The sequence below is a fragment of the Lissotriton helveticus genome, chromosome 2_1 (assembly GCF_964261635.1).
Source record: "Lissotriton helveticus chromosome 2_1, aLisHel1.1, whole genome shotgun sequence".
Taxonomy (NCBI): domain Eukaryota; kingdom Metazoa; phylum Chordata; class Amphibia; order Caudata; family Salamandridae; genus Lissotriton; species Lissotriton helveticus.
The window spans coordinates 1,452,884,345-1,452,902,780 of record NC_136059.1 but is presented as its reverse complement, the minus strand read 5'-3'; the positions used below and the strand labels follow the sequence as shown (position 1 = coordinate 1,452,902,780).

General features: G+C 44.3%; 1 protein-coding gene across 4 annotated transcripts in view; it reads left to right on the top strand.

Moving 5' to 3' along the window:
• SEPTIN11 (septin 11) overlaps positions 1–18,436 on the top strand; it is a 606,565-nt gene that overhangs the window by 527,771 nt on the left and 60,358 nt on the right. For all 4 annotated transcript variants that reach the window (XM_078676377.1, XM_078676379.1, XM_078676376.1 and 1 more), the window contains exon 9: positions 14,014–14,201. In XM_078676377.1, coding sequence (XP_078532503.1) covers positions 14,014–14,201 — 188 coding nt within the window. The remainder of the gene's footprint in view (positions 1–14,013; positions 14,202–18,436) is intronic.

The window sequence follows — 18,436 nt, the reverse complement described above, 5'->3', positions numbered from 1 at the left end:
TAGTACCCTGAGTTTTACCAGTTTCTGGGTTTAGAATGGAATTAGAGATTCGTGGGGCAGGGGGAGTAGAAATGAAATGTACTTTGTTATTTTGTATCATCCGGGCATTTTGTCCACCGCTGGTTCTTTATTGGGGTACATATTCGTTGGGCCCGAAGGGGGTGCCCCCGGATTCATGTTTCCCGGCCACTGTCTCACTCTTATACATCTAAGCGTAACTGGAGGGGGCAATTTCCCGCTTAAGCAAATCCCTGAAAATGTCTTTACTGTTTTCCATCTACAGATCCCTAGGTTCTTGTATTTTGGGGGAGGGGGATGGCAGTATTACAAATCCTCAACAGAGGGCTAAGGCAGACCATGATGAGTAACTGAGCATTTTTGCCCTTTAGCTCCTGTCTCCATATGGTGCTGCTGTGCAGCATTTTGTATTCAATCAGCTTTAGCCTTGCTTTTTGTTATAACAGACCTCTTTGCCTTTTTATTCTTGTGTGGACTAGTGTCAGAGTATAGATCCCTAGAGCTCATGTCCTCCCGCGGGGCCTGGATGCTATCTAGATCCAAAGGCAATTCCTTATCTGATGATATTGAATTGACATGTGCCAACAAGGGAGCTGGGCCGAGTGCTAGGCAGAGCCTCCTTGCAGTCAAATCTAGCTCCGCGCTTACCACCCCAATTGCCCCCGTTAGCTTACGATCAAGTGCAGTGTTCCTGATCGTTGGACTCTGCCCTTCTATAGCACGCATTATCCTTTTCCCCATATTAGTAAGTATGTACCTGGATTGAATGTGCTAGTTTTCTCACAGGCCTCCAATTTAGAGAAAAACACATACAAAGGAAGTAGTAAAAACTTACCTTTCCCTGCCCCAGTCCAAGTGGTATACTTCTATGGAGCATGTAAAGGGATAGCCCCAACACTATCTCAGAACAATGCAAAATACCATTAATACATCGAGGCTGGACCAAAATGGGGGCACTCCAAAGTTGTCCCCTACGCACCACGAAAACAAAAAGAATGCAAATTATTAGGTCTGCCTGCTACAAAAGAATTAGGGATAGATCCAAAAGTATAAATAAGCTTGACAGAGATAATCAATGCAAATAAACGTTGTAAAGCAGGTTACCTGATGTTCAGATATAAGTCAATACCTCGGAAGACAACCATCAGGGGGGTGGCCCAGCCTTTGATCCAGGCTTCGCCCGGGCCCGTCCTGCGTTGCTGAAGTGCAGGTCACCTTTAGCGTGTCGGATGGAGGCCCCATTCCCTTGCCGAACTAGTTGGCCCCGTGCCTCCAGGCGCAATGACAGGTGGGGTAATGAATCCCCTGTGCTCCTCTGGGGTCCATGTGGTGGCATGGTCCCAAAACAAACAGCAAATCTTCAATTCACAGGCCGTGTTTCCTATATAAGCCAGATTCATGGACATTTTAAACAATATACTACAAATTTACTGTTACATGTTCCCAATTATTGAATGTCTCAATATCCCTTCCTTCAATTTGAACTCATTGATTGGCTCTTCTATTCTGCAAATTTTGCAGTGATTGCATTTCAGGAAGTCTGTCTGACTTTTCCTCTGTTCATTTTATACTCTTTCCTCAAGTGGCTATGCACAATTTTTTCCTTAATACTTATAGTCATCATATAAGTCACTGCTGGCCTGGAGTTCAGAATTTTCTGTCGCGTTGGCCCACATTTTAGTATTTACCAATGTTGCCAGTATTCTCTTTACATCTTTGCTTTCCCTTGAATTATTCATGGCCTGTGTTATTTCATTACGCTCGTTGTTGATATCTTTAGTTCGAGCTTCCTTTTAATTTACTGGTAGGTCTGTTCTTTTGCATTCTTCTGTCCTTATCGTACTCTTCCTGATCGTTCTTTGGAAGTATCCCCCTTGCAAAGATCTTACCTCTTCGCAATTCTTTTTCAGTCAAACAATTTCTCTTTATTCCTAAAGAAACTCACCATAAGGTCACTGTGCTGAAGAACCTCTGGATGAAAGTTCTTTGCATCCAAACATTATTTGTTGAAGTAGGTTTACAATACAGGGTAGTCTCAATTTTGTTATTTTCAATGTATATTTGGGTTTCCAGGAATGTTACTGTTTCTCTACTTATTTCATAAGTGAACCTCAGATTATCCCATTATTATTCAAGATTAGGGTATGATTCTCAAATTCCTCCTTAGTGCCATCTCAAATGATCAAAAGGCCGTCAAAAAACCTTAACCGAATTACAATTTTGTCCGGCATGTCTTCATTCTCCCCCTTTCAATCACCTTCTCCCACCAACCCATAGTGAGATTTGCATAGTTGGGGGGAAAACATTCTCACATTTCATTCCAACTTTTTGTTGATACATTTCTCCATTGTACAAAAAATTATTATTTGCAGGCATTTCTGTATCATTTCAACCACTGTCATAGTGTGCTCAAAATATTGTATATTTCTTTGACGCGGATAGTACTTACACACTTTGTCCCATTTTATTAATTATTCATTTTAATTTATTGTCTAATTATGTCTCGCCTAGCGACGCTAACAACAACAATAATAACCTAGGTTCCTAAGTCAGCTAGATTCCATTCATTTTAAGGGGAGAAACCACACTATTTTCTGTTGGTGGTTGGGTTATTTATTTTACCCGAATTTTTTATTCATTCATATATAGTAAAAGGGGGCAACTGTTCTCCACAGATTTATACACAGAATTTACAAACAAACATTTAGAAATACATACACTACTTCATACATTTAACAATATTCAGTAAAACAAATGAATTCACAAATTTTTACACACATTGTTCACAATTACTGTCAATGATACAATGTGGACCAAAAAAAACTGTTTTTCGCAAGACAAATCAATTACACTGCAAGTCTGCAGACAAATCAATTACACTGCAAGTCTGCGTAAGTTTAGACAATAATCTCATATCAATACAACTCAGCAATATTTTCGCTGTGCCTCAGCGGTATTCTCACTGTGCCTAACACAACTCAGTGGTATTCTCGCTGTGCCGACACGTTTCGAGACACACTTCTGCCTTAGTGTGCTCTCATCAGGGCATCTTACTTATCCACATTTTGGTGTATCTGCCAATGTGGTAAAGCGTTATTTAACTGAGGTTTCAAGACTGCTGTGTCCAGTTCGAATAAGCAATGAGTCTTTCTTTTAATTATGCCAGACTCAAATCAAACTCCTTTGTTCTTACTCCTCGTTGTTTCACTGCGAGACTATTGTCGTTGGTTTTGCTTCGGAAGCGGGGTGGAAGCTCCATCCATGCTTCTGATTGGCGCGCGGAAAAAAAATTGCTCTTTTAATTGAAATGGAGGCATTTTGTACCCTCCCTGACTCCTGTTTGCCGTGGCTGCCTGGACAGAAGATGTGCACACATACGGTGCTCGCGCATTGTGCGCTTCCACTTTCTTCTTGCGGGCGTAACTTTTGATCACGGCCCTTATGCTGTCGCAAGCGCTAATAGTATATTTATGTAACAAGCTTTTACCTATAATACGATGAGTTAGTTTAAAAAATATGTATTTTTTTTATTCTGTTGCATATACCTGCATGGATAAACATTGCGTAATCTTGCTGTCACTGGCCGCGCTTACTCCGTTTTCTTTCAAAGGGGAACGGTATTCTTTAGAACCCTCGCCCCTAAATAGTTTGCCTTAATATTTTTTGTGCTAAATGCATCCCAATGAACTAAAACAATATGTGTATATTTATTCATAAATCCAGCACTTGCTGGAATACATATAGCTCGGCGGGTTGAGGCACCTGCTGGAGTAACAGCACATGGAGATTAAAGTGCCACCTCACAAAGCTGCGGCAGGCACTGTTGTACGGAAAAATACATCATTAATATAATGATAATTATTACTCAACATCTAATCCACTTCCGGCCTTGAAATCCCGCACATTTCAAGCGAACAATTTCTAATTTGTTAAGGATTTTGAAGGCACTCCACAGGCAGGTGTGAAACTATAAAATGTATCTGAAACGTTGCTTGACGCGTGGACACCGTGTTACTTATCACGTTTCAAAACATTTCTATTAGTCATTGTGAACTGGAGGCATTTGATCCACTGTCGCTATCTACAATCACTGCTCTGTCACCACCTCCTTAAAGTTATTTTTCTAGTTATTTTAGGTACTCAAAGCAAGGGTGACCCAGTGGTGTACAATGGGGTGTTTTTGCTCGTCCTCCGTAAGCTCACAACAATATTCCTGTCTCACCAAGATTTCTTGATTTAGGACTCAAAATACGGCTCACTATGATTTAAAATCGTGCTAGTTTACTCAACCTGAATTTGAGCATTGAATACATTAACACCTGGTCGCCTACCCCATCACATTATGTGAAAATGTCGATACAGGCCACATATTGTATATTCTTTCTTACAAATTTGTAGAGGAAGGAATCGAGACAAGAGAAGTGAGAAAAAACACAAAGTTTAGTCAGTACACGTTGTAGTTAACTAAACGAGCCAGTCTAAAAATGGGAAGGTAGTATTTTATTCACAGATAGCCATCAATAACAGCCTTCAAGTTTCTTAAGGTGGTCAATGAGATAACCTCTTTAAGCTAGGCAAGCAACCCTTTAGTCTACGATCTTTGAGTTGCATTTTAACCTTAAAGGTTTCTTGATCTTTCACAATTACCATTTTCTAAACACTACGCCGTGGCCTGTTGCGTCATTACTCATATACGCACAATTTGGCGTGACCTTCTCCATTCTAAGGACCGGGAAGACCCGTATTGTTTTGTATTGTATTTACATTTATGTGGTGCTTACTTCCCCTGACGGGCGTTGAAGCGCTTACCTATGTGGAAAAGCAAAACCAGTGTGACACTTAGCGTGAGCAGAGGAAACTGGGATAAAGCCCCTACTACTACATAAATACGTGAAGACAAAGGAGATCCTTCTGCATGGCCACCACAGGCCTAGTATTGGACGCTTGCTCCAATTCCTGATATGAACATTAGTAAAACTGCCAGCCCATGACTAGAGGTGGTCCGGCAAACAAATACATACAGAGAGCCGAGGCAGTGGTCTGACTTGACTCTAAGATCCTTTTCACCAGCCCAGCCAGCCATGGAAACATTTGGTATGCAAGTCATGCAACAAATGTCATGTAGAATATGATAAAGTCTCTTCAATATTCCAAAGTGTATTTTTTTAATGTGCTGAAGCTTTTCCGTATAATACATCAGAATATATCACTGCATTGAGAGGTGTTTATTTAAAAGCAAAAGTTTTCAAACTTGAACATAGCAACATACATGGCAACCCCCTGTTGTGTCAACGACAATGCCATTAGTCAATAGAAAGAGATGTCAGCTTTCCTGTGCACCTTATACAGGTCTTAGATTTGTATTAAACACTGAGCGACATTACAGTCAATCAGAGTGAACTCACGTATTTGAAGGTGTTGTCATGAAGAATAATGAAGAAAAAGGAGGCTTGGTGAAATACAGTATACATCTAGGATCACGCGATTTGGATAAGCAGAGAAGCTGGGATTCATCCCAGGTTGTCTTTCATATTGTGCAATTCAGCAATGAGATGGGTATGTCACTCTCCCATTTTACATCGAAGGTCACTGCTTCCTTTTTAATTCTTGGCTCATGAGATTACAGGGTGGGTGGCAGGCAGAAGCCATATAGTGCCTCGGCTCATTTTGGGCTCCAGGGTCTAAGAGCACATTGAACTGAGCCGGAGCCATTCACCTGGCTTGAGGCTGGCTCTAGCTTTGAATTAAATGTCCAGTTCTCCCCATGACAAGGAGCTATTTTTGAAGAGATTTCCTCTTTTTTAGGTCGAGCCTGGGAACGCCATGTGGTGCTACAGGGTCTCTTCAAGGCTGTCTCGTGTTTTTAACTGTCAGACTTGTCGCAGTTCGAAAGCGGCCTTGTATCAACACCTCCTGGGGGACGTTTGCACCCCCTCTGATTGGTGAAAACTATCTCCAGGTGCCCATTTCCCTCAGGTATTTGTGCCACACGAGAGTAGCTCAAAATGCGCCTTTTCTGTTTATGCCAATGGTAATCTGATGACGAAAGAGCAGTCCGTGATTGATAGACGCCATCTTGTGATTGTTTTTACAGGTAGCTCACATTAATACAATGTATGGGCTGTCAGTAAAGGTGTTGCTTCAAATGAATGAGTCACGTCTGTGCAAGTACTTTAAGGACGCCTGGGCACGCTGTAGCCATAGATGTATCGTGCGTGGCTGCAGATGTCTAGAATGGGGGTGGCTTTTCCACAGGGGGAACTGTTGGGATGAAGTATCCACCTGCTACAGCGTAATATGTTCTCATTAGCCTGGCATATTTCTTTGTGACCCGAGCTGGGTTGCTGCAAGTTGGAGTCTGCATTTTTCCTAAATAGTTCCCATATGTACAATTAATTAGGCTGAGTGTTTTAATTGCTTCATTCCTGTTACAGCAATGCAATAGGTCTCGCATTTGCAACAGTTTGAACTCTTGGCATTGTAAATGACAATGCCTTTTATTTATGTCTTGTTTTTTAACACATAAATAAAAGGCATTATCATTTACAATGCCAATAACTTAAACTCTCGCAAATGCGAGGCCTATTGCATTGCAAATGCTTGTTTTTTAAATTATATTTAGAGTTCTAATTACAATAGAGTGAAACTGTTTCCCTCAGAACCTGGGTATGCAACAGAATATAATAAGAATGGGTTATGTTGGGGAAGGAATATTTCTTCAATAGTATGTACTTTGTCTTTTCATTTTAACATATCAATAAATGATTTACAGCTCACACGAGTCTGAATTTCCTTCATATATTGTCATTCATCTGTCGAGGTTACAGAAAGAAATAAAAAAAGACTGCTCCGGACAGTGGCAAGAGAAAAGTGCTCATGCAGTGTGATCAAGTGATTGAAACAAAACAATAAAGACAACGCATCAGAGTGAGTCTAAGGGTGAACTACTAGGAAGAATTGGGAATCAAATAATAGAATCACTCAATAATTCCTTATATCAAAGGCAAATCTCTGGGTCCCACTTGTGATCCCTGTTATTTCTATCTCCACCCCCCTTCCTGCAGTTTGAATGCCCCTGATATTGGGGTTTTGGGGAAGAGTTAAAGGGTGACATGAGGGATGTTATAATAAGGCCCTTAGTGAAGTCAAGCAACTTAGAAAAGCTTCCCTCTTAGGAGTTACAACAAAGTTTTTGGGGCAAACAGTGGAAACACTGGTATGACTACATTGAGCTGTTTATGTACAGTGGAGTTTTGTAGCATTGGAGAAGTGAGCGCTGCCCCAATAATGGAGTCAGTTACAGAATGTTTGATATTTTGCTCTTATACCACAATTTGGTAATACATTTACCACAACTAGCTAGCACACCATTAATGCAAATGTAGGGTTGTTCGTCTCACTTTCTCTGCTAATATTGGTGTAAAATTAGCACAAGCTTTTCGTTGTACTCTGATACTAAAAGATATGCAATGCAATACTTTTCTTCAAAATTGCATTAAATGCAGTGAAAACCACTTTACCCATGTCACTGGATTTCTACGGGTTCTGCGTATTCTAAATGGCCCCTAAAATTGTATGCCCATGAATGAAAAAATGCTCCATGTATTAGTGTGTGAGAAGTTGGCCTGGCATATGCTGTCCACTAGTTCTAGTGGGCACCTTGCACCAGTTTAAACAACCCTTATTGATGTTAGGTTTAAAGACATCCTTTATTGAAAGCTATCCTAGTGGTAGCTATGGAGAGCAGCCTTCAGGCTAAGTCTTGAAGGAGTGTAAAGCAGCTTCGTTTACCAGATTATAACCTCTTGAATGTCTAAATGAAAGGAGAACCACACAAGGTATATATATAATATATGTATTTATTACTAACCATTCTCTAGTAATCTCTTTATGAGATTACAGAGCAAGGTACACAATTTAAATGCAATAGAAATTCAGTAAATAGCACAATATACACTGGGCCCCAGGGGGGGACCAAACCATATATTAAGAAAGTGGTATAAGAACCACGACTTGACTAGACACAGTGCCTAGAGCACGTACAATCGCTGGGACCCCAAGGAACCACCGAAGGTAGTGACACAGAGGACCCAAGGGGGACGTGTGCAGTGTTAGAACACAGCCACAAACTTCGTTAGCTTCTATGGGGAAAGTCGCGGTTGGAATTTTAAAGTTAAAGGACGCTTAGGAGAGGACTTTGAGCAAACCCCTTTAGACTTAAGGGGTCCAAGGGCCAACACCCATGGGAGCACTGGAGTACTCGAGTTACCTCACCCAGGGAAACTGGGTGCATAGGTGTCAAATGGTGTCGGGAATGGTCATTGATTTCAATGGCGATCTGCTGCAAAGTGCTGCTGCCGTGAAGAAGAAAAGTGTCCGGTGTGATTAAAGCCTGGATCGAAGATGTGAAGAACCTGAAAGCAGAGGGGACAGAGTCTGGGTCACTTGCCAGTGACCAGGGGCACAGTAGACGAATGCCTACCGATGTTGGGTGCTTCAGGCTCGAAGAGGTGAAGCTTGACTCAGAAGCCACGAGGACCAGGAGGCTTTGATGACGACCAGGAGCCCGATTCGAGCTGTCCCGCGAAGGATGTCGAGTGCTGCGGCAACGGTGCTCGGATTGAGCACAACAAGCCATGGCAACAGCAACCCACGCAGAAAGAGAAAAGATGCTTCGGTGTGGACAAGCAAGGTCCAGGGGACTCCCCAAGCGATGGAGAGTCAGGGCATGTCTGGAGCAACCAGGGAAGCCCAAGGAAAGTTAAAGTTGCCTTCTCAGGGACCCACAGGTCGATGGACCAGGGATTGCGAAGGTACCTCGAGAGAAAACACAAAGGGCCGACTCACGGAACACTCGTGGAGTGTAGGCCAGCATTCTTCGGTGGAATTGCTGCTCGGGGTCTGGGCTACAAGTAACCCAATGCACAGCCTCAAGGATCATCGAGAAGCATATGCACTTGCAAATGTGCACAGTGTCCAGGGTTTCCGGTTCCAGGGTACCCAAGAGGGCTACGGGTCTCAGCTTTGCTGGGAACTTGGGTCGGCCTCTGGGAAGTCTAGGAACCCACCTCCTGTGTTGCAAATTCTTCGTAGTCCAGCGGGAGCTTCGGAGATGCAAACCGGTCAAATGCGTCTTTGGTGCCTGCCACGCAGGGGAGTAACTCCTTTACTCCAAGGGAGATCCTTCAGTCATCTAGCGCCTTGTAGATCATTGAAGTTCCAGGATTCACAATCAGAGTTTCGTCTAGGTAAATCTAAAGTCCTGTAGCCAGGGGTTCCTACTATATCCCCATGGAAGGGGTGGGACAAACTCTAGGGGACCCATTTATGGGAGGGTTTGGAAAGAGGGGTGGCTACACCCATTTCCTTTGTCCAGTGTTGCGCCAGAGCAGGGGCTGGAAGCCACTGCGACCTGTTTGAACTGGGCTATGCACAGGGACACCAAACGTGCCCCCAGTGCAGACTCTTGGATTGCACCCACCCAGCCCTAATACACTAAAGCTTGTCTGGGAGGTGGTGACACCACCCTGTGACAGGAAACCTATTGTCCAGGCCTCCCCTGCTGGAGTTTCGTCCAGCAGCAGGAGGCCTGGACAATAGGTTTCGTCTCGTGTCTGTGGCTGCAGCATCCATTTTGTGATGGCAGGGCAGGGTTCTGTTAAGCTGGTACCTGGTGTACCGGTGTGGCCATGTTTCTCCCTCTAGAAGGGTGGAATCATACCCCCGCCGCCACGTCTGACGGGGGGGGGAGGTGGGGGGGGGGGTAGGATTCCAAGATGTTTGACACCAAACATGGCATGTTTCCTTGCAGCAATTCCAAAGTTAGCATTTACCGCGAGGTTATAATGCACTTAAGAGTGTATGGTCTGGCTGCATCACAGAACAACCCCGGAGAATACATTCCTAAGGCTGCAGAGGGGCCCTGCTCATGCATGGGTACCCTCCCACACAAAACCCAGCACCCTGTCTTTAGGATTGATAAGGCATGCCATAGGGGTGACTGATAGGTTTATATGTGTAGTGATATAAGGTAGATATAGGGAACCTATATCTAAGTAAGGGGTGCATATACCACCTTGCACAGGCTGCTGTAGCAGACCTGTTGTCTCATTTTGGAAGGCTGCCCAGGGGTGGCATAATACATGCTGCAGCCCCTGGTATGCCTCTGGGGTACCTATGCCTTAGGTACCTAGTGTGCCATATACTAGGGACTCATAAGGGTACCCCAGTAACCAAACTGGAGTGTACCTAAAGTACATGGAATCATTTTAGAGAGGAAGCAGTAGGCTGGGGTCCTGGGTAGCAGGGCCCCAGCCAGACTAAAGTCGAAAAACAGTGAAACATAACTGGAGGTAACTATAAAAAGCAAATCCTACTCTCCCTACAGCCATTTCGAGGCCCCCTTTGAAAAAATAATGGTGCTCCGCACCAGTGAGACCCGACCCACTTAAAGCCCTGATACATTGTATATGTTTCAGACTTCTGTTCGCAAAACTGTTCAGATCCTGATGAGAGCCACGACCTGTCTTTACCTCTGATTTCATCATTACTGTGTGTTTGGCACTGTTTTGCCTGCCAACAGAAGAGAGGTTTTTTTCTGCTGACCTTGGATCATGCATTTGCCTGATGCGTAGATCGCTTGCAATGCCACCATTGAGAGCTCTGGAGCAAAGTTTGAAGTGGGTCAAAAAGGTTTTCAGAATACTTGCTTGATCATCCAATCCTTTCCTCTCTGCTGAACAAACAGAGCAATGGTCACTTATTCTAGTTGTAATTGTGACTCTGTGCAACTGTGTGTACAGGAGGTACACATTTGGCAAAATATTAAGAAGGCAAAAGTAATGAAAATACAGTGTGTGTATGAAAGTGCCCCTTTTTGACATGCTCACCCCACATTTTGCCCAGAAATTGATGTGGTTTCGACTGGAAGTGCACTGGGTCCCCGCTAACTAGGTACCCAGTGCCAGACCTCTTTCCTAAAACTGTATCACTGTACCCCAATTGACAATACCTTTGGTACTCCCTGTAAGTCCCTAGTTAGTGGTACGTTTGGTACCTAGTACAAGGAGGCCAAAGCGGGTCCTTATGGGCAGCAGCACTACCTGTGCTACCCTAAAGAATCACTCATCAAACACATACAGACTGCCACTGCAAGCTGCGTGTTTTCATGCAGCCAAAAATGAAAATGTGACATAGCACACAACCCCGGGTGCCATGTCACAGACACCACATGGAGCATAGGTGAGACACCCCTACTGCATGCCTTACAGACCTAAGGCAGGGTGAACTATACTACATGTGAGGTCATAACTGGATAAGCAGTTATGCCCCAGTACTGGTCAACCCTATTGCTGCCACTACAAATGAACAGATAAGCCATTTTTGAGTACTTGTGCTGGGCACTCATAAAGACGAGTTCCCCAACAACATGATGGCTTCACTGAAAATAGGGATGTTTGGTATCAAACATCTTGTATTTAAAAACCCACACTGATGCCAGTGTTGGATTTATTATTACACGCACACTGAGGGCACCTTAGAGGTGCCCCCAGAAAACCTACCAGCCTCTGTTGTGTTGACTGACTGGTTCTTGTCAGCCTGTCGCTACAGACAGGTTTCTGACCCCCAAGGGTGTGGGCCGTTGCTCTCAGGAGGTCAGAAAGAAAGCCTGCTTGGGAAGGGGGTTTTCACATCCCCTCACACAGGATGACTTGCTGATTAGCATTCCAAGGCAAGGGAGCTTCAAAGAGGCCACCACCTTTGAAATGTGAGTCTGGCTTCCAACACAGGAGAGGAAGCCACTTTCCTTTGTCCAGAGTCCTTTGGCTTCTGGACAGGTGGGGAAATTAGCTAGTCAGGGTGGTGTGCCCACCCTCAGACTAGTACAATCCATAAGGTGGGCTACCTGAATTGGACACGACTTGTCAGAGTTGGCCATTTTGAAGAAGGCAAACATGAATTCTGGGGCAGAGTAATGCCCACTTGCTACATCAAGTGGTCATATAGGGGGTGTAGTGACCCCATAGGTAAGTAGCCCATTGACTACTACTCTACACTCCCCAAAATTGAATATTTAAGAGATCCCCTGGTGCCAGACAAGCAGATCCTTCTGACCTGAAAGAAGAAGAATGACGTGAAGAGTCACAAGGAGTAAGAAAAGAAGATCCAGGAACAGACTTGGTGCTAACCCTGCCGGCCGGCCTGCCTGCTGACTTTACCAGTTGCACCAAAAGCCGACCAGTCCTGCTGCTGTGGTGTCGCCCAAGCCTGGGAGACCCTCCAGTACTTCACCCAGGAACCAAGAACTCCTATGACAGTGGACCTGTTCCTCTGCATTGCGCAGGTACCAAAGACTGAGCTGTGAGGCTCCAAGACTGCAGAAACCCGACTCCGGAAAGCACCACTGAACCTGAGCCGCCTAGCCCAAGCTAAAGTTGGACTACTGTGCCAACGTGGTCCCAAGACCCTCCAGACTCAAAGCCCACCTTGGGTTTCCCCACTGTTCACTTCTCAATGACACCTGCAGCCTCTGTTCGCAGGCCCCCTGTACCGCAACTGCTTCCGGTAAGAAACCCTGATGCCTAAGTACATCTCTCACTCGTCGCCCCTGGCCCATGGAGAAGAGAACTAAAGATGTCCCCGAGCATTGTGAGGCCTGAGTCCCCATGTTGGTTCAGCCCAACTGACTAGCCTTCCAGTCAAAGCTTGCAGCCTCTTTTTGTGAAGACTGATCCCCATTGACTTCCATTGGGCACCCGACGATGTTTTGCACCCTTGCACCCAGTCACCCTTGTGCCGCTGGTAATGTCTGGCTGGTGTTGCCTTGGACCTTACCCTCCACTCACCTTAAGTCCTGGAGATTGGCTTCGTAAGTCGCTGTACTATCCCTGAACTTCGTATTTGTTTTTCCTTCCTTAGGATAACATTGCAGTTTCTGAAAAATAAACTTTAAATGCAAAAGTATTTCTATTGAAAAACATATTTACCTGATCAATCATATTGATTCTGGTGCCTAAATATATATAAAGATACGTGTTATTTTTATAAATTGGTGCGGATCTCCTTATTGAGTTGTGTTGATTATTTATGGACTATTGTGTGTATTTGCAGATTTCTAACACTCCCCTCTGATAAGCCTAAGGCTGTTCGACCATACCACCCCTTAGAAGAGCACCTTGGATTGCTTGAGAAAGCCTCTGTCCACTCAAAAGGGAACCCCTGGACTATTTGCACCTTATATTTCATTTTGATATATCATATAAAGAGCCAGCTTCCTACACAGTGGTGCAGATGAGTCTGTGCATTGTGTGTTTGGGGGCTGTGAAGTGAAGGCGATGTGAGGAAGTGCATTCAGGAGTCAGTGAATGGAGGCTGCTGATGAACATAAGATATGCATATGGACAAGATGTGGAGAGAGAAAAGGGTGCACATGTCTAACGTAGAATAAGCATAATTGAGACACTTTGAAGACCACTACCCCTGCCACAGTAATGTATAATTCCCAGTCTCACAATGAGGTACTCTGCATTGTTATCTTAAAGTCTGTGGTTATGATGAATAACATGCTATCTACGTCATTATCATATGAAATCTCTTTATTGATCTCATAGCTACACTTTCCTAATTGCTTTATTAACCTTCTTGTTCTCTCAAATATGCTTCAAAATGCAAAGTTTGCCCACTCTTTTTTTCTAAATTTTCATAGGGAAAGAACACCCCCAGGCTCCACTTGTGACAGTCGGGCTCGCTCACTGCGCTCGCTCGCCACCTGCCACTGATCACAAACGTTTTCACCCCAGCACTTTCAAATGTCACCAGCCGCCAAGTCATTCCTCTACTTCTTGTCTTCAAGAAGTACAAGCCTGTTCCTTTGTCTGCTTTCCTTTCAAGAATGAGTGTTGCATCCTGTCATATATACACAGTTGATAAATCTCTCTACTGCATCAGTACTGGTTAAAATGAGATTGTTAATTCTTTTTCTCTGTATTCCACTAGCTTCATGAGAAGTTTGATCATCTAAAGAGGACTCACCAGGAAGAGAAAAAAAAGCTTGAAGACAAAAAGAAGGAAATTGAAGATGAGGTAAACATGTTTCAGAAGAAGAAAGCAGCAACTCAGCTCCTCCAATCTCAGGCACAGCAGGCTGGCTCTCAGCAGACAAAGAAAGACAAGGACAAGAAAAAGTAAGAACGTGTAAAATATACATGTTCGTGAGTCTGTGACAGCTCTTTGGTTTTGTTTTGTTGTGTGTTTGTAGTTTGCTTTTTTTTCTCATTCGATTTAGCAACAGACTAATCACAATGTTTTTTTCCTGGAAAGAAGTAAAGCACCCATCAAAACAAAAATATATTTTTCCTAGCAATTATAATTTTTGTTTTTGGAAATCAATATAGGAAGAAGCTAGCTGGGGAGAAGTTGGTTCTTTCGCTCCATTTCTAACTAGTGGGGTGGGCAATCGCCCCCCTGAAATCATTTGATTTGGGTCTGCCGTTAAAGACTAAATAGAATGTAGCAGTTTTATGGTTTTGCACCATGATTTTAGCCCAGGTACTGTGCTTTGTATATATAAATACTTCTATTATTTTTTTGTGTGTAACAGTACGGATTAATGTGGCAGTAACACATTAGTATAAAAAAGAAATGTATGTAAATGTGTAGTATGTTCCCTCACCTCCTTGCCTTCTTCTGAATCTAATTTCTTTGGAAGTCATTGACATCAAACGTGGAGGAAACTGGAGCTTAAATATTGCTCTTGGTGCCCATAGGAGTGCATACAAATGTTCTGACCATTGCTGACTGTTGCATAAAAAATATGCTGCTGTAGGCCATGCCGTAGGGTCCTTCAGCTGACATTAAAAAGGCTACAGTCTTTTAGATTTCTTGTCTGCCATTAACATTCCTAGTAGCTCAGAAGGGAGGCAGCAGTTCACCTAACACAGACCTTCCACTTTTCTCTTAAGAGTTTCGTTGTATGACCTGCCACTGTCAGCTCACCTTAAATATGACAATCACATAGAGGCTTCCATATTTTGGATTTGATCATTTTTGATTTAGCGCCTTTTTTTTCTCCATTCCATTTTTTTTACCCCAGAAGGCAATACCTCACCTACCTCCAATACTTACTGGGGTAACTTCCACTCAAGTGGCGCTCTTGCTGATTTGCCGATTTCACACTCTATCTGAGATCTATGGGTTATGGTGTAAAGGAGTCTGGTGAATGATCTGACTGATTTTCCAAGACCGCCCAAAGTGGGCAAATTGTTTTAGTCTACAGATTTATCAAGAATCTGTTCAAAATGCAATGTTGCTATACCTAACTTAAATGCTTTAACTTTTTCTTTAGTCAGAAACCTGCATCGAACCAGGGTTGGCCTTTGTTCAGACTCAATAAACTTCTTTCCAGGAGTGGCAAGATTTTGCTTGGGTTAAAAGGGGATGGCCTTCGCTCAGAGAATGCCCTGCGCAAAACCAAATAAGGCGCCCCTCAGACCCCCACTTGTCCCCTTTTTGCCTATGAGTTGAAAATGTGGGAGGATTAGGAGAGAGGTGAGGGGGCAAGATTAAGGAGCCCCATTAAAAGAAAAAACAAACAGAAGCAGTCAAGGGCACCAGCATCCTTCAGAAACGGTATTTAAATGCAGTATTCTTTAAACCTAAGTTAAAGGCAGACTGATCCAGAAAGCAAACAATTTTGGATGTTCCGGGGTAGAATGTCAATGGATTATTTTGTACTGTATAATATTTAGATTTATGTGCTTCTCTCTATGCCACTGGGTAGTTATAGTTAAGCCAGCTGTTCCATAGGAAAATTGTTTTTTGTGTTGCTAATAACGTTTGTACCATTTGACGAATCTCCATGAAACTTTCCAAAAGTTGCTACTGTGTGGCGAGTTTGTGCATGGAAAGTCTCGGGGAGATCCGTCTAGTGGGTGCTAAGAAAAAAGGTTGTCCCAAAATGCAACAGCCTCATGCATTTTCCTTAGGCTTCTTTAGGCAGGGATACAGCAAAAACTGCTAAACGTAATTACACTAAATATGGCAAATAGCTAGATTTTGGTCCACGGAATGTGCTTTCTGTGATTTGCTGTAAATCAGTTCTGCAGGTTTTGAGAAATCAGGGTTAAAAATATATAGGTATCGGGATGATGGAGTTCGAGGGAGACTCACGAGAGTCCCTCGAAGCCAGTTTAAAAACATAGACTGTTCTAATTGGCCTAGGTAAAAAAATTTCCCTTGGACCCATACGTTCATGCGAGCGAGCACTCTGATTGATGGCCAGCACCATGAAAAAAATGTTGTTGGCAGCCATTACAGGACTTGGGGACTTAGAGCCACAGGTAAAATGATTTGCATTAGGGATTACCTAATTGTTATTTTCTGCGAATCGTAATTGGGTAATCGGTATTACAAATGTATGAAACACAGAGTTTCATTTAGTGATTCATAGGGGGTCACAAATCAACCTACCTCATTAATATTAATGAGGTACATCGCAATTTGCGACCCCATAGAAAGCGCTAAATTCACAAGGATGGTGGCCTGCTGGGGTCAGCAATCCACCGGGCTGTGATTGCTTTTAAATAAAGCATTTTTTTAATATTAAATGCAGCCCGTTTTCCCTAAAGAAAAACAGGTTGCATTAAAAAAAAAAGTTTTTTTTTTTTAAGAGCAAGTAGGGATCCATAGGTCCACTGCCTGCTCTTAAAACGTTTTACAACCATTCCCAAGGGGAATGTGTCCCTCGTGGACCCCTTCCCATCTGCAAATGGGTTACTAATTGTGAATGTTTTGCGACCGCATTCACGTCACAAAACATTCAGAACATACTGCTGCGATTCGCTGTTTGGAAGGTACCCCCTAAACACGCCTCTTCCAAATGCCGAATCGCAAACCAATTTACGATTCAGTAACAGGTTACCGAATCGCAAAATAGGGTTTGATACATGTAAGAAGCCTTTTTTGTGTGCGTAAACGGGCCGATTCTGTGAAACCGTCCGTTTGTGAACGCAAAATTGGTTGATACATGTGGGTCTTAGTTCCCTGTCCTGAATTTAAAAAAACAAGCATAAGAAGGAAGGGTAAGCATATCCTGCCACCCTAAACCTCATTGAGGGACCCAGAAAGCCCCCCCGGGCCAAAATGCAAAAACCCCAGCACTTATTGCCGCAAACCGATGGGACTCCTGTGGGATAGTGAAAAAAAAAAACAATGGCAGCCAGGCCCGCAATCTTAAGTTATAGACCCAAGGGAGCCCACCCCTGGGGCCACATTTCATAAAGGGAGAAGGGCTTGCTGCCCCCCTCCCCGAGCCATTATAGAGGGGAGACAGGGTGGGCAGCTCCTCTCCCCAAACCATCAAAAGCCCTGGGGAGTCCACCCCCGGGGCACAAATGTTCACAGCGGAGAGGGGGGTGTGTGCGTCCCCATCCCTGATCCTTGTATGGCCCTGGGGAGCCCAGAGCCAGCTCACTAGCTGTTCCGGGGGAGCCCACCCCCGGTATACAGCGGTTTGCCTGCCCACACCGGTGCGGGCAGGAAAAACCTGTGTTTGCTCCCGTCTGGTTGGAGCATTTTCGAAATACCCGCCAAATGGAAGCAAACACTGAGTCTGCTCCCAGCGGATGGGAGTTATGAAAATGATCCTGCCCGCTGGGAGGAAACGTTTGATCTGTTTCCCTGACACAGATCAGGAGATTGCTGCCCCCCAGGGGGCTTCATAAGTAGCTACTCCCTGCATGCGGGAGCAGTGCTGGATGCCTCAATATCCAGGGAATCAGCTTGGGCCATGGGGCCCTGGGGCTCCCCCAGTGGACCCAATGTTGTGCATGGTGGGTACCCTGGGTGGGCACCAAGGCACCCACCTTGAAATAATGCGGGTCCAGGGGTATAGGATCCCTAGGGCAAAAAAAAGCTCAGGAAGGGGCGCCATGCGGCTCCCTCTCCCTATTCAGATAAGAAGTGGCACTGGGGAATAGCGCCCCAAGGGCCTTTTGAAGACCGGGGAGGGGGCCTGTGCCTCCTTCCCTTAAAAAAAAAAGGGCCAGGGGATGGGGTTCCCTGGGCCTAAAGAGGCTCAAGGAGGAGAGTCTCCAGCCCCCCTCCCCTTTAAAACACATATGACCCAGGTCCTTTTTAAGGCACACTGAGGAGGTCATGCAACCCCCCTCTCCTTAAAAAAAAATACAACCATAGGAGATGAGGTCCCCAGTCCTTAACCCCTTTGACGCTCATGACGAGCTCAGAGCTCAGCTCGTCATGAGGTACACCTCTTGTACGCTCATGACGAGCTGAGCTTGTCATGAACCGCGGGTTTTAAAAAACTTCAGCGCACAGCGGGAAAATGCGCCGCACGCATGGCGATAATAAGACTCTGGGAGGGGGGCCACGTGACCCCTGTTCCCTAAAAAGACTTGGGGAG